Below are 21,124 nucleotides of genomic sequence, written 5' to 3'. Positions count from 1 at the left end.
TGGGAATTATGGGAGATTTGGATTTTCTTCTTTTTGTGTCTGTATACTTTCTGATTTCTCTACAACAAACACATATTTATATATGCAGAATAATGTTTAATATTCTGCAAATTACTTCAGCCACACTGAAATGACATTTTCTCTTACAGGTGGTACGTAGTCAAAAACTATTAGCACATAACTCATATTTATGTGATTTTTCCAAAAAAACAAGAGAAATTTTTGCAGGAAAAAAGTGCCTGTTCATTGTCATGTGTTTTTATCTCATCCACAGCTGGCAGTATCAGTTGAAGGGTCAGGGACTGCTTGGCAGGAGATTTTGTTCTAGTTCCAGCCCCAACACTAATGGGCTTTGTCACTTTGTTGGGGGATAGCTCCACCATGGCACCCTCCTGACTGTGAGACTCTGCTTGTACTCATATACACGGAGGCTTGAACCCAGTCTTCTCTGAGTCTTCAGAGTTCAATGCCCTGTGACACCACCCACCCCAGGACACGAGAGGACAGAAATCCTACAAGGAGCCACCACAAAGCTACCTAGCACTTGACTCCCTGTGTCCCCTAGGAGGCTGTCAGGAGACCAACAGATTCTCCTCTGGGTTTAGATGAGGTGTGTGCTTTCTGCCCTATCCCCCTCAGAAAAGAGCTGCAGAATATAAAACCACCTAGCTGCAGTCTAGAAGGGGCACCTCAACATATCCCACAACTCACACTGCAATCATCCGGCCCCTTTTGTTTCGGGGCTGTCCTTTTGCATGTGTGGGACAGGGATCTCGGCGAGCTGGCACTTTTGGCTGATTCTTCTTTTCACTGTCTCTCTCTCTTTTTTTTAATGTTTATTTTAGAGAGAGAGAGACAGAGTGTGAGGGTGGAGGACAGAGAGAGACAGAGACACAGAATCCAAAGCGGGCTCCAGGCTCTGAGCTGTCAGCACAGAGCCCAACACGGGGCTTGAACTCACAAACCATGAGATCATGACCCGAGCTGAAGTCCAACGTTTATCCAACTGAGCCACCCAGGCACCCTGTCCCTCTCTATGTAAGTAATAAACTGTCTAAATCTAAATGTGGCCCGCTGTATCTTTTCCAGAAAAATCTGTTATGTCTTGGCTTTGCCTTGTCTAACATGTGAACTTGATACTTTTGGTTCCCAATATGGTGCTGGTAAAGTTATAATGGCCTTTTAGAGAACTGGGACCACATGGTGAGGTTCAGAGATAAAGTAGAACCCATGATCTAGTAGCACGTGCTCTGACCTAAGTGTGTGTTGGGGGGCAGAGAAGGGTCCTCCCACCAGCGGATGGCATGGACCAAGCAGGGTAGGAGAGGTAAGGCAGGCAGGGCCGAGGAGCAGCGGTCTTCCCACAGTCCTATATCCACTCTGTCAGTAAATGGCCACTGAAAATTGAAAGTAAATGCAAAGCTGTCTTTCCAGTGGAGGTGCCCCGCACCCCCATGCCGCCCCTTGTCCCCTGCCCCCTGGAATCCCTGACCTTCCAGCCACTACCCACCTCCTGAAGTGCCTGTGTGAAACCCTTTGGTCTGTGTTTCTGTAAAGTGTGGGACAGCAAAGACAAAACAAAAGGGAAAGTGATTCTGTGATTCTGAGTGAGAGACCCATGAGCCAACTCCTCCTACATACAAAATGTATGATGGGTTTCAAACTGTTTCACTGACAGCGTTCCTAGACTGTTAGGAAAATTCCTCTGAGGTCCAAACTTTTCATTGTATAACCATGTCTTGTTGGTTGGCAAGTTGAAGGTCCCAGTAGGAGTGATGAGTAAGATTCAGAGTCAGCTTGCCAAGTAGTTTTGGAAACAACGTTGGTAGGTGACAGGGTGTAATCCCCCTGGCAGTCAAAGAAAAAACTGCTGTCTTTTACCACCTAAAAAGCAGTATATTCCTGATATGAAAGTTGCACCTACAGAAGGAACCATACTATCAAGGGTGTCACCCCAGTGCTCCTGACAGATTGACTACATGGGGTTTTTTAACTCTCTTCACCAAAGCTGATAAGGTCATGGCATCCTTTTAGGAAAAAGACCGTGAGACCCCACGGGCCAACTAGCAAAGTGTGCAATAGGATCCTGGTAGGCAGTAACAAGCCTGGTTGATGTATTTAGTGACAAGGGGACAGGAGTCCTTGACCATGGTCCCCGAGAGCCCTGATGAGTTGTGTTGGTTTTTATTTTATTTTATTTTATTTTACTTTATATTTTATTTTATTATTTTTAAATGTTTATTTATTTTTGAGAGAGAGCGTGCACAAGCAGGGGAGGGGCAGAGAGAGAGGGAGACACAGAATTTGAGATCATGACCGGAGCCAAAGTTGGATGCTTAACCGACTGAACCATCCAGGTGCCCCAAGTTGTGTTGGTTTTTCGAGAAAAAAGGGAGAGGGTCCCATAAAATGTTTAAAAACATTCCGTGGTTGTTCCTTACCTGTCTGTATTACTAAGGAAAGGAAAACTGTTTCCATTAGACAGGTGGCTGTGGCTACAGATAAAATACTCCCTGGTCATCAGTTCGTCAAAGATATACTGAATGTATTGTGGGAATAAATGTGTTAAATACATGTAATATTTCTCTAAACTGTAAGGGATGTTTTCGGTGGGGAAACACCATGATTAGAGCAGCGGTAGTGGGTTGAGTGGACCACCAGGAGTCCACCTTGTTCTCTGGGTTCAGTCATGCGGTATCAGTAAAGTAGTATGGGATTCCAAGGAAAGGGAAGGGGTGGAAAGGAAGATCACTGTCTTGATCAAAGAACTAGTACAGACAAACATACTTAAGGAAACAATCCAGGGGTGTCTGGCTGGTTCAGTTGGAAGAGGTGCAACTTTGGGCGTAGAGATTACTAAGATAGATAGATCGATAGATCGGTAGATAGATAGACAATCCAACAGTACAAACTGCTCTTCCACTGCGGCCAGTCAGCCCTCATGAGACATGTGAGCTACACGTGTCAGTGACTGACATTACACAGACTGAGACCAGTGGTAAAATTATGTGGCCACTAGGCAATGGTTCCTTAGGGTTTTGGACATGGCACTTGCCTGACCTCACCACCCAGAATACCCCAACTGAGAGACAATTACTGGCTTGATATTGAGCGCTAATGCACACTGAGACGGACACGGCAAAGTGCTGTTCTACCTGATGTCCCGTGGGAAACAAGAACATCAAGTGGGTACTGCCTGACAAGCATCCCTGATTATGTGGCTGCAGTACATCCAGAAAATAGCACACCAGCCATTAAGTGGTTAGTCGCCCTCTAGATGTGTTGACTCAGATGCAGGGTCTATGCCAACACCTCAGATTTCTTGGGGGCTTACCTTCACTGAAGTTACTGACAATGCCTGGGCCTGGTTCATGGATAGATCAGCTCAGTTGGGGGCCATGGGGTGTCCTGGGGTGATGCTGCCATATACCCCCCAAAGAAAATTGTCTAAAACTATGCATGGAAAGGAGAACGCTCGCTGTTGTGAGCTGTGCTACTTGCTCTGGAAAAGACCTCCCCAAATACACCCTGTTACATTTTCACTGACTCATGAGCAAGTGGGCTGATGCCTGGCAGTGGAAGGCCTGGATGAACAAGTCTCAGCCTCTTTGGCAATGATCATCATGGCAGCAGATCACACAAGACCCATACCCTCTGTTCATGACCCGGAGGGATGCCCGTGGCAAAGGTTTCCTTGGATCAACATGGGTGAAATCAGCAAGCTGAGGAGACCTGTGATACAAATGTAAGGACCGTAGCCATCCAGACAGACTGCTGCACAGGGCATGGTACTCCATCCACGGGAGCCCCCAAACAAGGCACAGTGACCGCAGTATGTGAAGCCAAAGAAGGTGGCAAATATGCCCAGACCGCCAGCTAGACGTTCCAGTGGTAAAAGAAATTTGGGGGCTCATAGTGAGGGGTACTGGACCTGGCCTGTCCTACCAAACAGACAGTACAGGTCCCCTACCATCCTCTTGAGGGTACCATCGGACATCGATTGTAGCAGACACCTCTTCAATGTATGACACTACCGTCTCCATCTCCACAGCACGAGGGGCACACTATTCAAAGACCCTTCGATGGACAGTGCTATACATTTGGTTTCCCAAGGGCATCCATTCAAACAATGGTTCCCACTTGAAGTAAAAAGGACCCAGCAGTGGCAGCTGCGTGGAACATTCACTGAACCTTCCATGCCTCGTATCATCCCCAGGAAGCCAGTGCCACTGAAACGTGGAGTGGACTCTTAAAGGAGAAACTGAAAAAGATAACTGGATAACCCAGCCTCAGCTCCCAGTGGATGACACACCTAAGAAAGTCAGTTTGGAATATCTATGTGACAATTCACCAGGAGGGTATCTGCCATTTCAACAGAATTCTTCATTGTGAGATTGGAGAGCCAGGAAGAGGCCCGAGATAGGCTGTAAGAGACCCGAGCCGCATAATTAACTCTTCTCATTCCCCCATTTTTCTTCCCACACCTACCCCCTTGGAAAACTAACAGCTACTTTGCAAGTAGCGAGAAGAGTCATGGAGTAAGCTATCCTAACCTGGTGCTTCTTTCGCCATCACTTCTGCTTGCCGCTCTTGGGCAGTAATAGATATGGACGGTAATGGCCACGAATATGAGGTTTCAGCTCCCAAGATGGCCCCGATGTGGGGATGGGAGATGTTCTAGAATGGTAGGAGGTATACAAGGAAGAAATCACTGAGGCACCTCAGGAGAGAGCAGGGCTCATGTGAGGGTTAGGACACACAGGAGGATTGGGACAAAAAAGTGAAGGGACTGCTAGGAGGTTGTCACATTGTACACATGGCTGTGGGGAGAGGAATACCTCTGGCTTGTGGGAGATAAGGGGTCATCCCCGGGAAGTTGGAGGTGCAGGGAGGGACTATTAATCTCTCTCTCTCTCTCTCTCTCTCTCTCTCTCAGCCCCTATCTACAGACAAGGTGGCATCTAACTGACATGTGGCCAAGTTAACTCAGACCACCACTGCCCTCAACTTGACTGCTGGCCAAATAGAATCTCAATCTAAAAACTCTTAGAAACCTCCCAAGGGCCAGTGATTTCAGAAATGGTCAGCCTCCAATAAAGATAACAGGACAAGATTAACCTTCTGGACACTGATCTGGTCTCTTTAGCTTCATCCTGTTACTGTTGGCCTCTTGTTCATTTGTCACAGGCTGCTCCAAACCCTTCAGCACGGGTGGTAATAGGCAACCGTAATGCCCGGCACTTCCGCGGGGCTGGCTGAAGTGGGGTGTGCGTGGTTGCAACTCCGGTTGCCCTTGGATGGGGCGCCTGGCTGCAGTATATACTCCAAACAGGCCTAATCAACCTACAGGGAGTCACGGTTGTGGTGACTCTCATCCAATACTGCCAAAGACAGATTTGGTAGGCGCTCCTGTCAGTAGAACTGGAATATTTATCTGATGGGGTATTTACATCCCTGCAAATTCTGGGATATGTGAAGGGTCGGGGTTGAACGGTGGAGCAGCCCAGTACGTATCTATGCACACAGAGACTTGAGCCATAGCTTATAAGTTTTGGCAGAACACTTTGCCATCTTCCTGGGACATGGAAGAACGTTCTGTGAGGAGTTGCAATAAGGCCCGCACCCACTCATCTCCCTATCTCACTAGGGAGGTTGTCATGAAACAATTTCTCATCACCTCCCAGGTTCCGATGAAGTGTGGGGTTTCTGCCCACCCCCACTCAGACAAGAGCTGCAGAACATAAAACCCTTTGGCTGCAGTCTAGAAGGAACGCCTCAGCAACGGGATACCCCATAACTCACGCTGCACTCATCTGGTGGGAAAAGTTTCAGTGTCGTCTTTTTGAATGTGCGGGACAAGGTTCCTGGGGAGCCGGCACCTTTGCCTTACTCTTCCTGTCACTATTTAGCAATAAAATGTCTAAATCTAACAGTGGCTTGTTGTATCTTTGCTGATTAAATCAGTCCAGCCTTGGCTTTGCCTTTTCTTGCTTGACATTTCCTCATCAGTCAAATAAGAGAATTCTATTAGTAGTTGATCTCAAAGAGGCGCCCTGTGGCTACACACATGTTAAGGTGAATAACCCAAGGCAGGCCATAATGGCAATTACTAATTCACAGATATAATGCCTAAAACGTACTAACCCACCTCAAGGCAAAGGCTGGTAACCTGGGGTGTGCAGACAGGCTCAGGGGTGGGGGATGGAAAACTGAAATTCTATGCAATATGTGGTAAACAGACTCGTTTTTTGTTGTTGCAAAGTGCCATAGCTTTCAGATGTTTAAAAGGTTGTGATAGAGATTCTCTCCTTACCAGATCCTGCTCAGGCTCTTCCCAGTCCTCTTCTTAACTGGGCCTCGGCTGGGGCCTAGAAAGACTTGAACTCATGGACATAGTTTCTAACAGCTCAGAGTAGCCTCCATAGGATGACCTTCATTCCGAGGACAAAGGCCCCTTAAAGTGCCGCCGTGAGGGGTGCCTGAGTGGCTCAGTCGGTGAAGCGTCTGCTTTTGGCTCAGGTCACGATCTCACAGTTTGTGAGTTCCAGCCCTGCATCGGGCTCTGTACTGACAGCCCAGAGCTTGAAGCCTGCTCGGATTCTGTGTCTCCCTCTCTCTCTGTCCCTCCCCTGCTTGCACTCTAAAGAACTTCCTGTTTGTTCTGGCTGACACCTAAAGATAAGGTCCCTGTCCAGTCTCTGAGGAAGTATAGAAGTCCTGCTGAGAAGCACCAGTTAACTAACCATATGAGTTTCACATGGACCAGCTGCCCCCCTTCCTGCCTTTTGTAATTTTTCATTTCCCTGACTCCGCTCAAGGGCCTGCCATCCTGCTCCCCACTCTCTCCCTCTTTTAAAAGACATAGTCACCCCTGCCCACACCAGAATGGAGTTTATCTCCTTCCCCTCCTGACAGCCACTACTGAATAAAACCTGTTTTCACCACTCTAACTCATGTCCGCTATGCTTACCTTTGACAGCTGTGGGCACCTTGAAAACTCGAAAGCAACACTGAGCCGAAAAGCAGAAACTACACAAACCTCCCTCAACCGAGGAGTAGAGGAACACATTGTGGCATATCCCCACCGTGGAATATTAGCCATAAAAAGGAACAAAGTACTGATGCTCACGTGCTACAACATGGATGAACCGTGAAGACGTCATGCTAACTGGAGGAAGCTTTTCACAGTAGAGCATGTATTCAATGAGCCCATTTATAGGAAGTATCCAGAACAGGCAAATCCACAGAGGAAGAGGATAGATTAGTGGCTGCCAGGGGCTGATGAGGGAATGAGGCCCCGGTGGTGCTAAAGAGCACGAGGTTTCCTTCCGGGGCAACGAAAACATTTGAAAATTGATGTGGTAATGGTTGCACAAGTCTGCGAATATACTAAAAGCCGTTTAGTGGTTCATCAGGGTGGATTCTATGGCATGCGATTATATCTCAAAAAAGCTGTTATAAGAAAAAAACAAAACAAAACACTAAAATCTCCCCTGGAAAAAAGTGATACCGCATTGCAAGGTTCTATTTTCCTACTTAGTGGCCTGTTTAGTTTAGTGACTGGTAGACTCCTTAGGGAGGCTCTCAGCACGGCAAAAACTAAAAACAAAAAACAAAACAAACAAAAAACACAACAAACACTCAAACAGCAAGTAAATAGCGCCAAGGACAAAAGTAAACTCACAAACCTCACGTACTGTTTTGCCAGTGTCACTAAACCTGCCCCTAAAAGTTGGCAGGCCATCAGTTGGATAAACAGAGGGAGAGAGGTAACTCTAGGCACGGGCCACTCCTTTGCCTACACTGGCAGATGGTCAGAAAGAAGGCCCACTCAGGGTCAAAGGTGAAGAGGAACCCCGCTGGGACCGTCATGTCTCAGTGCTGTCAAAGCCTCATGGAGAATTTAGCCCCAACCCCCTCACACAAGTGGAATTCACATTTCCGGGAGACAGAAGGTGCTAAATAATTAACAGCATTCCCAGGTTCTCCTAGCTCTCAACCTTGCCTTGAATGATCTCCTCCAAGATCAGACCAGCCCAGGGGCACTATTTGGACTTAGGATGAGCAGGATTACTTTATTTGTTATTATGAATATTTTAATGTGGAGAGTTAAAGAAAATAACATTATAAATGCACATGCACCCACGCACTCAAATGAAGAGAACTGTTAATATTTGTCATATTTGCTTCAAATCTTTTTCCAAAAGGAAAATATTTCCAAGTTCCCTTCTTGTCCTTCCCTTTGCCCTCCCTCCCCAGGACAACCACTATCCTGAATCGGAAATGTATCCTTTCTGTCAACGTTTATATAATTTTATTGTATATATAGGTGTCCAGTGATAGCCTATAGTATTTTTGTGTGGTTTTTAATTTACAGAAATAGTATTCTACTGTACCTATCATTCTATACTCAACCTTGCTGTTTTGGGACTTTTGGTTTTTTGTTTATTTTTTAAGTAGGCTTCATGCCCAGTGCAGAGCCCAAGGCGGGGCTCGAACTCACGATCCTGAGACCAAGACCTGAGCTGAGATTAAGAATCAGACACTTAACCGACTGAGCCACCCAGGTGTCCTTCAACCTTGTTTTTGAGTTCTTTATTGATACATTAAGAGCTTGTGCATTTATTATGACTGTTGTATATTGTTCCATTGTATGACTATATCACAATTTATTTATCCTGCTTATGGGTATTTAACAGGTTTCTGAATTTTTGATTTTACAAACAAAGCCGCAAAAAAAATGTTGTGCATGTGTGTAGCCCTTACTTCAATCATCATAAAAATGTCTTGTTTTATGCAAGAAGACAGAACTGTCATAAGTTACTAAGACATGTACCAGACCATAGGACAGTAAGAATTTCCCTCTGATTTTGCACTCGTAGAGAAACAACGGGCTGAGGATACAGGGTGATCCATGAAAAAGCATTGCCTGGGACACCCTCAGAGAGGCCGTCAGGGAAATAGATACACTGCTCACCCCCCACTTACACCCCTCACACACCCAGAGGAAAACCGCAGTATGTTGAGGGCACTCTGCCCACAAACTGGACGAGTCTCAGGTGAAACAATGAGGGCGTTCAAAGAACAAGGACTGCACGATCAGCAGGTGACACAGAACTAGAAAGAAGATGTAGGCAGACAGGTGGAAATCGAAAGCAAGGACCCAGAACCAAACAAGGGTACAAGAGAAAAGGCCATTGGAAGACCTCAAAATATCATGTGAGACCAGGAAGCACTTGGTCAGCCTTGCATTTATCTCCTGCTTTCCATTCTTTGGCTCTCGTGGTTTTTAAAAAAAATTTAATAGGTAATACACACATGCACACTGTTAAAATTCAAAACAGTGAAAAAGTAAACAAAAGGACCCAAAAGTTGGTAAACTGTGCCTGGGCAGGGTGATGCCAGAGAAAACCTGGTGGAGGTCCAGAGCAGTCCTGCAATAAAAGATAAGACTTCCTCCTAACTCTCATCTTCAGACGCCAAGAAACCATCACACAGAGGCAATCATTATTGCCGATTCCTTGTGTGTCCTCCCAGAGATATTTCATGCACCTACTAAACACATATATGCATGTATATCTCACATTCCCCCTTCATCCACAGATGATGGCATATAATACCATTTTGGGTCTCACTTTCTTCCCATCTCTTAGCAAGCAATTACATTAATACCCATAGAGCTGTCCCTGTTCTTTTTGGTGGTTGCATAAATTCCACCAGATGAAGACACTATAATCAATTAGAACCTTAACGGGACATGTAAGTCATTCTAATCTTTCCCAATCAGAAATCCTGCTACTTTGAATATTCGGTACTCTCTTTGACCACAGAATTTTATCTGTAAGATAAAAATTCTAACAGTGCAGTTGCTAAGGTGGTATGATTCACACTTTTGACCTTAATACCCGGTTTCAGTTCCCAACCCTGAGGCTTAAAGGCAGTACATCCAATTTTGCCATAGTCTCAAGGACTACCATAATGTCTTCCAGATGAGACTGAAAGCCAAAAAAAGGTAACTAGAGGACAATCTCCGAAGGGCTGGATGGTAACATGAGTACTGGGACAGAAAATCCATCCAATCAATGGCATTAGCCAAACTGAAGAAAGAATGTGTTAACAGAATGGGAGGGGTCGTTACAAAACCCAGAAGAGGGAAGTCAAACAGCGAGAATTTGGCAGCATTTATCTTTCAAGAGAGAGATACTTAATCTAATGGACAGGCACCAGAGAAGCACATTCAACCAGGTTTCTCCAAGGCCTAGATGAAATTTCCTTCCGTACAATTCCACTCCTTTAGTTCTGGGGTCTCTGCATACTAAGCAGTCCACTAATGTAGGTACTACTTTTTCTCCCTAGGTACCTGGATCCTAGGAAGAGCGGGCAGTGGATTAAAAACGGCCACAGATTCTTTGACATCCTTCCCATTCAGAGGTGAGGTCTACATCTTCTCCTCTAGAATCTAGGTGGGCTCTGTACCTGCTCTGATGGGTAGAATACAGTAGAAATGATGCTGCTCCAGGTTTCAGGCCCAGGCCTTAAGAAACTGGCAACTCCCACTTTCTTTCCCTTGGAACATTCACTTTGGGGAAAGCCAGGGCCCCACAAGAAGTCTGATCATCCAGAGACCACCATGGTGTAAGGAAGCCCAAACTAGCCACATGGAAAGAGAGAGAGATGCTTAGCTGATCTGGTCAAACCAGGCCAGGCACCAAACATGCAACTGAAGAAGCCATCTTGGAAATTCCAGTCCCAGGAGATGTGACATGGGGAAACACTGAGGAAGCCATGGAAACAAATTTAGCTTCTGAACAGAAACATGGCCCCACTCGAGCCATCCCAGCCATATCCAGCCATTCAAACTGAAGCCCTGCTCCCTTGGGAAGCTGAGATAAGTCACTTCTGATGTGCACTGCCCAAATTCCTGACCCACAAAATCATGAGTGTACCAAAATGTTGTTTTAAGCCATTATATTTTGGGATAGCTTGTTATGCAGCAATAGATCATTAGAATAGGGGGTTTCTATGTGATGGAGTATTATGATTCCCGAGAGGGCTGACTTCTTCAGTAAATAAACCGTGGGCACTCCAGTCCACAATTTGTTTCTGTGGGTTTGGCCAATGTTGGTCAGTCCCTAATAGTCTGCCCATGTTCAATTTGCTGATAAAATATAGTTTCTGAACTCGAAAAGTTGAGACCTGAATGGTGAGGCTTACTCAGTCTGCACACCGCCCTTACTGTCTTTTCACTCGATCTTATGTCAAACAACCCAGACCAAAGAGCTAAGGAGAGTCTCACAAAGTTTACCACCTGATGGAACCACTGCTTGGTACCACTCACAGCCCTTTGGCTGGTACATGACATTTATTTATTTATTTATTTATTTATTTATTTATTTATTTATCAATCAAACATTACTAAGAACCTTCCCTGTACCAAGGACTGTATCTGACACTGGAGGGCACGGAGGTGGGAAAGACACAGGCCCAGCCCTCAGGACTTACCAGCCCAGCCTCTAAGCCATATAAACAGGTGATGGCATGAAACATGTGCCATCTAAATATATAAAGCAAATATTAACAGATCTAAAGGGAGAACCAGGGAGCAATACAGTAACAGTAGTGGAAATTGATACCCCACTTTCATCAATGGACAGACCACCGAGACAGAAAATCAATAAGGAAATATTGGCCTTAAGTGACACAATAGACCGGATGGACTTAAGAGATATATACAGAACATTCCATCCAAATGCAGCAGGATACACATTCTTCTCAAGTGAACATGAAACATTCTCCAGGCTAGATCACATGATAGGCCACAAAACAAGTCTTAACAAATTTAAGAAGAGTAAAATCGTATGGAGGATCTTTTCTCACCACAGTGGTATGAAACTAGAAATCAATTACAAAAAAAGAAAAACCTGGAAAATTCATAAATATGTGGAGATTAAACAACATGCTACTGAATAATCGTGGGTCAAAGAAGAGATCAGAAGAGAAAATCAAAAAAATATCTAAAGACAAATGAAAACGGAAAATACAACATATCAAAACGGAAAGGGAGAAGGGGTGCCTGGGAAAAGGAGGCTGGGGCCTTGAACATCCCTGTGAGGAGTTCAATGCTGATTCCCCAGGTCCTGTGGAGATTCCTGAGCAGGGGAACCAAACATGCTTTAGGGACACTGACGCAGCAGCGGTACATGCATAAGACTGAGCTGAAAAAACACCAAGCAGGAGGGGGCGCCCAGACACCATCCCTTCCCACAGTCGCCATGGGGCTGTTCATGCTGCCAGCCAAGCCACAGCCAAGCAGGGAGGCTGACCTGGTGCCGGAGCTGCCAGAGCTGGAAACGATATGTCTTCTGCATTGGGCAGAACAAAGCCTGCCACGTTCAGAAGGTCCCAGGTCATCTGGCCTTTGATGCTGATATCAGTGGAGAGCGGGATTGCAGGCTTCAGGGAAAGGGCGGGGGCGGGGGGGGGGGAAGAGTGGTAAAAGCCATAATTTATGGAGTGCAGCAAAAGTAATTCTAAGAGAGAAGTTCGGAGTGATAAATGCCTACATTATGAAACAAGAAAGATCTCAGGTAAGCAACCTAACTTTACACCTCAAGAAACTAGGAAAGGAATAACAAACTAACCCCAAAGTTAATAGAAAGGAGAAAATAACAAAGATCAGGGTGGAAATAAATAGAAACTAAAAAGGCAATAGAAAATATCCATGAAAACAATCTGACTAAAAAATGGGCAGAAAATCCATATAGATATTTTTCCACAGAAAACATACAAGTGGCCAACAGGTACGTGAAAAGATGCCCAACATCAAAAATCATCAGGGAAATGCAAATCAAAACCACAATGAGATATCACCTCATACCTGTTAAGATGGACATCAAAAGAATAAGAAACAACAAGTGTTGGTGAGGATGTGGAGAAAAGGGAACCTTTGTGCACTCTCAGTGGGAATGCAAACTGGTGCAGCCACCGTGGGAAACAGTGTGGAGGTTCCTCAAAAAATTACAAATAAAACTACTCTTGGGGCAGCTGGGTGGCTCAGTCGATTGAACATCTGACTTTGGCCCAGGTCATGATCTCACGGTTCACGAGTTCGAGCCCCACGTTTGGCTCTGTGCTGACAGCTCAGAGCCTGGAGCCTGCTTCCGATTCTGTGTCTTCCTCTCCCTGCCCTCCCCTGCTTGCTCTCTCTCTCTCTCCTCTCTCTCTCTCAAAAATAAATAAAAATATTTTTTAAAAAATAAAACAAACAAAAATTTGTTTGTTTATGCAAAACAAACAAAAACAAAACTACCCTATGATCCAGCAATTCTACTGTGGGTATTTATTTAAAGAAAACAAAAACACTAACTCAAAAAGATATAAGCACCCCCAAGTTCGCTGCAGCATTATTTACAATAGCCAAGACCTGGAATCAACCTAAGTGTCCACTGATGAATGAATTGATAAAATGTACTATAGGGGCCCCTGGGTGGCTCAGTGGGTTAAGTGTCGGACTTCGGCTCAGGTCATGGGTTCGTGGGTTCGAGCCCCACATCGGGCTCTGTACTGACAGCTCAGAGCCTGGAGCCTGCTTTGGATTTTGTGTCTCCCTCTCTCTCTGCCCCCCTCTCTCTCTCAGGCTGTCTGTCTGTCTCTCTCTCAAAAATAAACATTAAAAAATTTTTTAATTAAGAAAAAAGAAATTGTGGTATATATGCAGCGGAACATTATTCAGCCACACAAAAGAAGGAAATCTTGCCACTTAGGACAACATGGATTGACCCTGAGGGCACTATGTTAAGTGAAATAAATCAGAGAAAGACAAATTTTGACTGATCCTTCTCTTCCATGTGAAATCTAAAAACAAAACAAACCCAAACCGAACTCATAGATATAGAGAACAGATCGGTGGTTGCCAGAGGAGGCGGGTGGGAGTAGGGAAAATGGGTGAAGGGGGTCAAAAGACAAAAAGTGCAGACAGAAAATAAGTGAGTCCCAGGGATGTAATGTTCAGCATGGTGGCTATAACTATTAGTACACTATTGTATATTTAAAAGTTCCTAAGAGAGTAGATCTCTTTTTTATGTTTTTAAAATTTATTTTTGAGGGTGGGGGAGGGGCAGAGAGAATGGGAGAGAGAGAGGATCCGAAGTGGGTTCTGCATTGGTAGTAGCAAGATCATGACCTGAGCTGAAGTTGGATGCTCGACTGAGCCACCCAGGCACCCCTCTTCCGCTTATTATTTGCATCCCTCTAGTGGCTAATGATATAGATCCTTTTTCCATGTGCTTTTAAGCCATTTATATACCTTCTTTGGAGAAATGCCTATTCCAATACTGCTTTCATTTAAAAAATTGAGTTAGTTATTTTATTATTGAACTGTATAAGTTCTTATGTATTCTGGACCCAAGTTCTTTATCAGATATATGATTTGCAAATATTTCCTCCCATTCTATGGACTGTCTTTTCACTTTCTTTTTTTTTATTATTAATTTATTTTCAATTTAGTTAACATACAGTGTCGTTTGGGCTTCAGGAGTAGAATCCAGTCATTCGTCTCTTACATATGACACCCAGTGCTCATCCTGAAAAATACTCACCTTAATTCCCATCCCCCATTTAATCCACCCTCCACCCCCTCCTTCAGCAACCCTCAGTTTGTCCTCTGTATTTAAGAGTCTCTAAGAGAGATCTTAAGAGTTACCACAAGAGGGGTACCTGGGTGGCTCAGTCGGTTAAGTGTCTGACTCCTGATCTCAGCTCAGGTCATGATCTCACAGTTCATGGATTAGAGCCCCTCACTGGACTCCGAGTTGACAGTGTGGAGCCTGCCTGGGATTCTCTCTCTCCCTCTCTCTCTGCCCCTCTGCTGCTCATGCTCTCTAAATTAATTAAAATAAATAAACTTTTTAAAAAAAGAAAAGAAAAAAATTGTAACTATAAAAAAAGAGAGGGGCACCTGAGTTGCTCAGTCAGTTAAGCATCTGACTCTTGATTTCAGCTCAGGTCATGATCCCACACTTCATGAGTTTGAACCTCATGTCAGGTTCTGGGCTGATAGTGTGGAGCCTGCTTGCGATTCTCTCTCTCCTTTCCTCTCTGCCCCTACTCCGCTCACTCTCTCTATCTCAAAAATAAATAAATAAAAAGAGAGAGAGAGAGAAACATGACACATGAAATGGCAATTATGGGCACAAGGCAAAGTGGGGCACATGAAGGCAGTCTGCAATAAGAGCTACAGAATAGATGACTGATCTCACCAGTCTCTGGTTCCCCATCTTTGAAAGACATCAACTTAACATAAGTTTACATACAAATTTAACATACGTTTACATTTCATTTTTCTAGCACTCTTGATATTATTTTCTTTAAGAAAGAGAAGGGAACTGCATTTATGGACTAGAACGATTTTCACATGTCCCAGTCCCTACTCCACTCCCTTAAGTCCTACAATGCTCTCCTGAGCTGACTTTATTATTTTTGTGTGTGATATGCAGTTTCGACCCGACAGTCGAGGGTGCCGAGGGGATATTATGGTCAGCTGCCTTTATATCAACTTCAACTGCTCTGCTTTGTGCAGCACTCACCTGGTTGAGGTGGGAGGGACCCCAACCCCAGCTTTAGAGGTGAGCCTACATGTGTCTAAGCTAATTAGAGTATGTCAATGGCCACTATGATGGGTTCAGAGACAGGCAATTAACCCAGGCCAGTCAACTAACTTTTGCAAGGCAGCAGAGCCAAGAGAACTGCAGAAAAGCAAAACTATAGCTTTGATGATCTCATCAATCTCTAGACCAGGCTATATAGCTGTAGGGCATCCAACTATTAGACTTTTTGGTTATATGAACCAATAAAGCTACTTTATCGTTTAAGCCACTGTGAGAGGCAACCAAACAAATCTGAAATGATACAAAGTAGGTCACTGAAATGTATCCTCCTTCTCAATAGGGGTATTAACAGGGTTTTATAGATGCGCAGGCTTTCACTCTTTATTAACTCACACCAGTCACATGTAGTGGGAAGGGCTAGTATAATTTCCACCAGTGCCCTGGGAAGGTTCATGTGACTCCAGATCTCTGGGATACAGGGCAGGAGCCAGGGGACTCTCCAAAATCCTAGCCCTGGCTGCTCCTTTAAAAGGCTACACATTCCTGGGGCGCCTGGATGGCTTAGTCAGTTAAGCATCCTACTTCCGGCTCAGGTCATGATCTCCCAGTTTGTGAGTTAGAGCCCTGGGAGAATCCTCCCTTCGGATTCTGTGTCTCTCCCACTCTCTCTCTCTCTCTCAAAAATAAACACTAAAAAAAAGAAATAATAATAAAAGGCTACACATTCCTGGCTTTCTTCTCTTCCTCCTCCACCTCCTAGGGTGGTCTAGAATTTCTTTGGTAGTTACTGCTCTAGAGATAATCCTCAGCAAAACCTTCCAGTAAACTCTCCCTATGAAATGAGGAGGAATCCTTAGTCGCCACCCTTGGGGCATTCACTGGGCCTCTCCTATTTCTAGAGGTTAAATCAAGCAGGAAAAGTTTACAGAACTCTGGTTTCTCAGCTTACTTGGTATCTTAAAGCTCAGCCCAGAAGGAATGATGTTTTTAACCAGCTCTATGTGTCTTGTGACCTGCCCACCAAATCTAAGAAACAAGAGCTAAGCACTTCAAGCACTTCAAGCCCTCATAGCCATTTTCACCCTCATCCTCAACTCCCTGTCCAGCTTTGTCTGGAGGGTGCCTCAGATACTGCCACACCCGATCCTTTGTCCCCAGAGACCCTCTCTACCAATCCTGTCTAATCCATCCTACTGCACACACCATAACCTCGACAGTGCCCCCTAGAGGCCATCTTCACCCGGTGCCTGCTCAAGAGCCCACCATGGCCCCTCGGAGGAACCAGGGCCCTTTGTCTGACCTTCATGGCCCTCCTCAAAGACCTGTCCTATCCCCAGTGCCCAGAGCTCTTCTGAGTTTCTGACTACTGCCCAGCACAGGGACATGGTAACCAGCCCGTTCACCAGCCCGGCCAAAGGCCTGCCCACTCTTCCTGCCAATCACTGATGACCACACATGTGCCTAGAGAGCAAATAAATGAATCAAAGGTGCCACCCAATCCCCAACCCTGGGCAGGCTTCTCCTCTCAGGGCACTCAAGTTCTCTGCCTCAAATTAGCTGTTTATTGATCTGTTCACTTCCCTCTCTCCCTCTTCCCCCAAAGGAGCATATAAACCCTAGGGTATAAGCTTCCAGCTCAGCACTGAGGGCACTGGTCACCTCTCAATGAATCCCAGCACTTGGAAACGTGCCTGGAGCAGAGTGGACATGTTTATATTTTTTCATAGTCATTAGGAAGACAGATCTGAGGTGAATCTCTTCAGTTCATTTCCTAAAACTCTTCCAACTTAGCCAACATCGGGTTTTCCCATCTCTGTCCATCCAGAGTGGGTTATCTGCCTCCATGTGCATTTCACTGAATAAACTCTTCTTACTGGATTCCTTAATTTAAACAAATGTTCCTTTTCCTTAATGTCTATGATTTTGCTTTCACTCGAGAAGTGACATTTTTCTCTCTGTGGAAAAATCTATCCTGCGAATTGCTTGACGACCATAATCCTCCAGAATCCATTTCCTTTGGAAGAAGTCTGTGGTCGCCAACATCACCACACAAGTAAACAGTCGTTGTGCCACATCTGGCAGCTTATACCCTTACATTGCCAAGTAATGTTACCAAGACAGTTCTCTCCTCTCTCAACCCCTGTTCATTTTATTTAAAAAAAAAAAAATTTAATGTTTATTTTTAAGAGAGAGAGAGAGGCAGAGTGCAAGCAAGGGAGGGGCAGAGAGAGAGGGAGACACTGAATCCAAAGCAGTCTCCAGGCTCCCAGCTGTCAGTACAGAGCCCAGCAAGGGATTCACACCCACGAACCCAGGGGTCATGACCTGAGCTGAAGTCAGGTGCTTAACTCTCTGAGCCACCCAGGCACCCCTACCCCTGTTCATTCCAAACCTGGTCTCCCAAGTCCCCTCCTCCCTGGTGCCCTCCTGATTCATACCACTCCGGGACCGATTCATTTCGGTTCACAGGGTTCTGTCTACCCTTCGCACATAATCCCTACAGATTTCCAGTCTATGACCATAGCTCCAGTCGGTCCTGAGCTAAATTCTCGTGTCCTTCACTTTTGGTCCAACGTGTCCCCATCTCCAGCTTCTTTATCCTTGTGCTCACCCCCACCCCCCAGTCGCGAGCCCCCACCCTCTCCCCCGCCCCGCCCCCGCTCGGTTACCTGGAGCTTGTGTAAGTGCAGAACGTAGCCTTGCACTAACAGCTGGAAGAAACTGCGCAGCTGCCCCGGCCCCGGAATCTCCTCCAGGGTCCGCAGCCTCCGGTCGCCAGGCCCGTTTCCAGGAGTTTCGGCGGTGGCCGAGACGGCGGCGGGGATCGCGGCCTTGGCTCTGGCCCCGTGCGGGCAAAGGCCAGGGAGGGCCACCCGCGTCCCCAGCAGCGCCCACCGCAGCCTCGCGCCCCTCAACGCAGCCACGCGATCCATGGCCCGCGCCGCCCGCGTCTTTGGACCGCGAGTGAAGAGCGCCTGGAACCCGCTCAGAGATCAATCCCAAGGGGGCGGGGTCAAGGCGCCAGCCGCCGGGTAGGCCGGGCGCAGGCTGGCCAGGCCCCTTACCGCTCACTTTCCCTCGCGGTCCTGAGTCTCTCCAACAGGACCTAACCGACGCACAGAAGCCACCTCCTCCAGCCGTGAGCCTGAGGCCCGGGGGAGGGGCCGGCCCACGCCGCCGCGGAGGCTGTCCCGGGGGATATACGGAGACCGCCCAAGCCCCGACCGTGGCCGCCAATGCCGCGCGACTCCCCACCTTGCTCTCTCGCGGACTCTCAGCGAGAACTTGAAGTTCTATGGACGGTACTTTGGTTCGCAGTAGAACAAAGTTCTCGGAAGCCCCACCCAGTGAGTGAGACTGGCCATCGTCTGACCTGCGGGTTGGCCACCCCAGGGCGCCATCGCCCCAGCTGTCCTCCCTTCCCCGGGAGCTGGAACAGGCTGCTGAGATTAAACCGGCCACTGGCTTTTCCTATGCGCCCGCTGGTTGTCCGAGCGCCCAGCCACTAGAGAAAAGAGAAGAAAAGAAAGAAAAGAAAACCCGTCCCAAATCCAAGGTCATCTGATTCCTGGAGGGTGAAAGCCAAACTGGCAAACAAATTTAAATATTAAGGGGTTGTTAATGCAATTCTACCCACCCCCCCCAACCCCCAACGCGCACACACACTCCTAAATCTGCCTAGGCAGCGTTTTTCAAAGTGCAGGTTGAGCCCAGATTTACAGAATTATTTTTTTTAATAAGATAAAAAAGAATAAAGCAGTATAGAAAATACTGCCAATAAGAAAGATTATTGTTTCATGAATCCTTTTTTTTCACATATATTCAAAGTATATTGAAAAGTTACTTCTATTTCAAAACGTTAAAAACATGGCTTGTACAAATATAAAATAAACACAGATCAAAGATTATGCAACCCATTAGTGAGAGAACCAGCAGGATGGTAAGGCTTGTTCTAAGAACACTGGAAGAATTGGTTTCTTTTTTTGGTTTTTTTTTTTTTTATATATAAAGAGCCAGAAGGAGAAAGGGCACATTAGGTTCAAAGGGGCAACAATTAGAGGGTCAGCTAAGGTGGCTACATGTGGATTTATTTTTATTTATCCCTTTAGGGGACATAGAGTTTCTTCAATCTGTGACTGAAAATCTTTCATCAGTTTGGGAGTTTTTCTGACATTATCTGTTCAAATATTTCTTCTACCCTAATCTGTTTTTCCATTTCTCTCCTAGGACTTCAGATTATACATATGTTAGACCTTCTGACTGATTCTTCCTGTCTTTTACCCACTTTTCTGCATTTTTTAAATCCTTTTTTCTCTTCTAGCTCATTAATTCTCTATTCAGCTGTGTCTAACCTACCGTTAAATCTGCCCATTGAATTCTTTTTAATGTTTATTTATTTTTGATGGGGAGAGAGAGAGAGACATAGCACGAGCTGGGGAGGGCAGACAAAGGGAGACACAGAATCCAAAGCAGGCTCCAGGCTCTGATCTGTCAGCACAGAGCCTGACTCAGGCACCTCACCACTGATTCTTGATTTCGGCTTAGGTCGTGATCTCAAGGTATATGAGATTGAGCCCCATGCAGGGCTCCATGGTGAGGGCGGAGCCTGCTTGGGATTCTCTCTCTGTGTCTCTCTTTCTGTCCCTCTGCTCCTCAATAAATAAATAAACTTTAAAAAATGTTATTTATTTATGTATGTATGTATGTATTTATTTATTTATTTATTCATTCTAGTGTTTTATTTTGAGAGAGAGCAAGAGAACAAGTAGAAGAGATGTCAGCACAGAGCCTGACTTGGGGCTTGATCCCATGAACTGTGAGATCATGACCTGAGCCAAAATCAAGAATCGGTGGTGGGGTATCTTAATGGACTGAGCCACCAGGCACCCCTTAAATTTTTTTTTACTTTATTTCATTTCATTTCATTTTTTTATAATTTATTTATTTATTTTTAAATTTCATCCAAGTTAGCATATAGTGCAACAATGATTTTAGGAGTAGATTCCTTAATGCCCTTTACCCATTTAACCCATCTCTCCCTCCCACAACCCCTCTAGCAACCCTCTGTTTGTTCTCCATATTTAAGAGTCTCTTATGTTTTGTCCCCCTCCCTGTTTTTATATTATTTTTGCTTCCCTTTCCTTATGTTCATCTGTTTTGTATCTTAAAGTACTCATATGAGTGAAGTCATAAGATATTTGTCTTTCTCTGACTAATTTCTCTTAGCATAATACCTTCTAGTTCCATCCACATAGTTGCAAATGATAAGATTTCATTCTTTTTGACTGCCAAGTAATTATCCATTGTATATATATATACCACATCTTTATCCATTCATTTGTTGATGGGCATTCGGGCTCTTTCCATACTTTGGATATTGTTGATAGGGCTGCTATAAACACTGGGGTGCATGTGCCCCTTTGAAACAGCACACCTGTATCCCTTGGATAAATACCTAATAATGCAATTGCTGGGTCATAGGGTAGTTCTATTTTTGATTTTTTGAGGACCCTCCATAC

The 21,124-nt window shown here is 45.4% G+C and overlaps 1 protein-coding gene across 2 annotated transcripts in view; it reads right to left on the bottom strand.

Moving 5' to 3' along the window:
* The window catches only part of CYP27A1 (cytochrome P450 family 27 subfamily A member 1), a 33,763-nt gene extending 14,897 nt beyond the window's left edge, over positions 1–18,866 (bottom strand). Inside the window, exon 1 of one of the 2 annotated variants that reach the window (XM_025924503.2) lies at positions 18,275–18,866. In XM_025924503.2, the coding sequence (XP_025780288.2) occupies positions 18,275–18,538 (264 nt within the window). In that variant the 5' untranslated portion in view covers positions 18,539–18,866. Of the gene's footprint in view, positions 1–6,313; positions 6,630–18,274 lie in introns of those variants that run through there. The other variant, XM_025924511.2, reaches the window with a different exon arrangement.
* Between the last annotated feature and the right edge of the window lie 2,258 nt (positions 18,867–21,124).

Source organism: Puma concolor, chromosome C1 (assembly GCF_028749965.1).
Source record: "Puma concolor isolate L17-30 chromosome C1, mPumCon1.1.hap2, whole genome shotgun sequence".
In the NCBI taxonomy this organism is placed as follows: domain Eukaryota; kingdom Metazoa; phylum Chordata; class Mammalia; order Carnivora; family Felidae; genus Puma; species Puma concolor.
The sequence above is the reverse complement of the archived record's forward strand: the minus strand, read 5'-3'. Positions and strand labels throughout refer to the sequence as shown.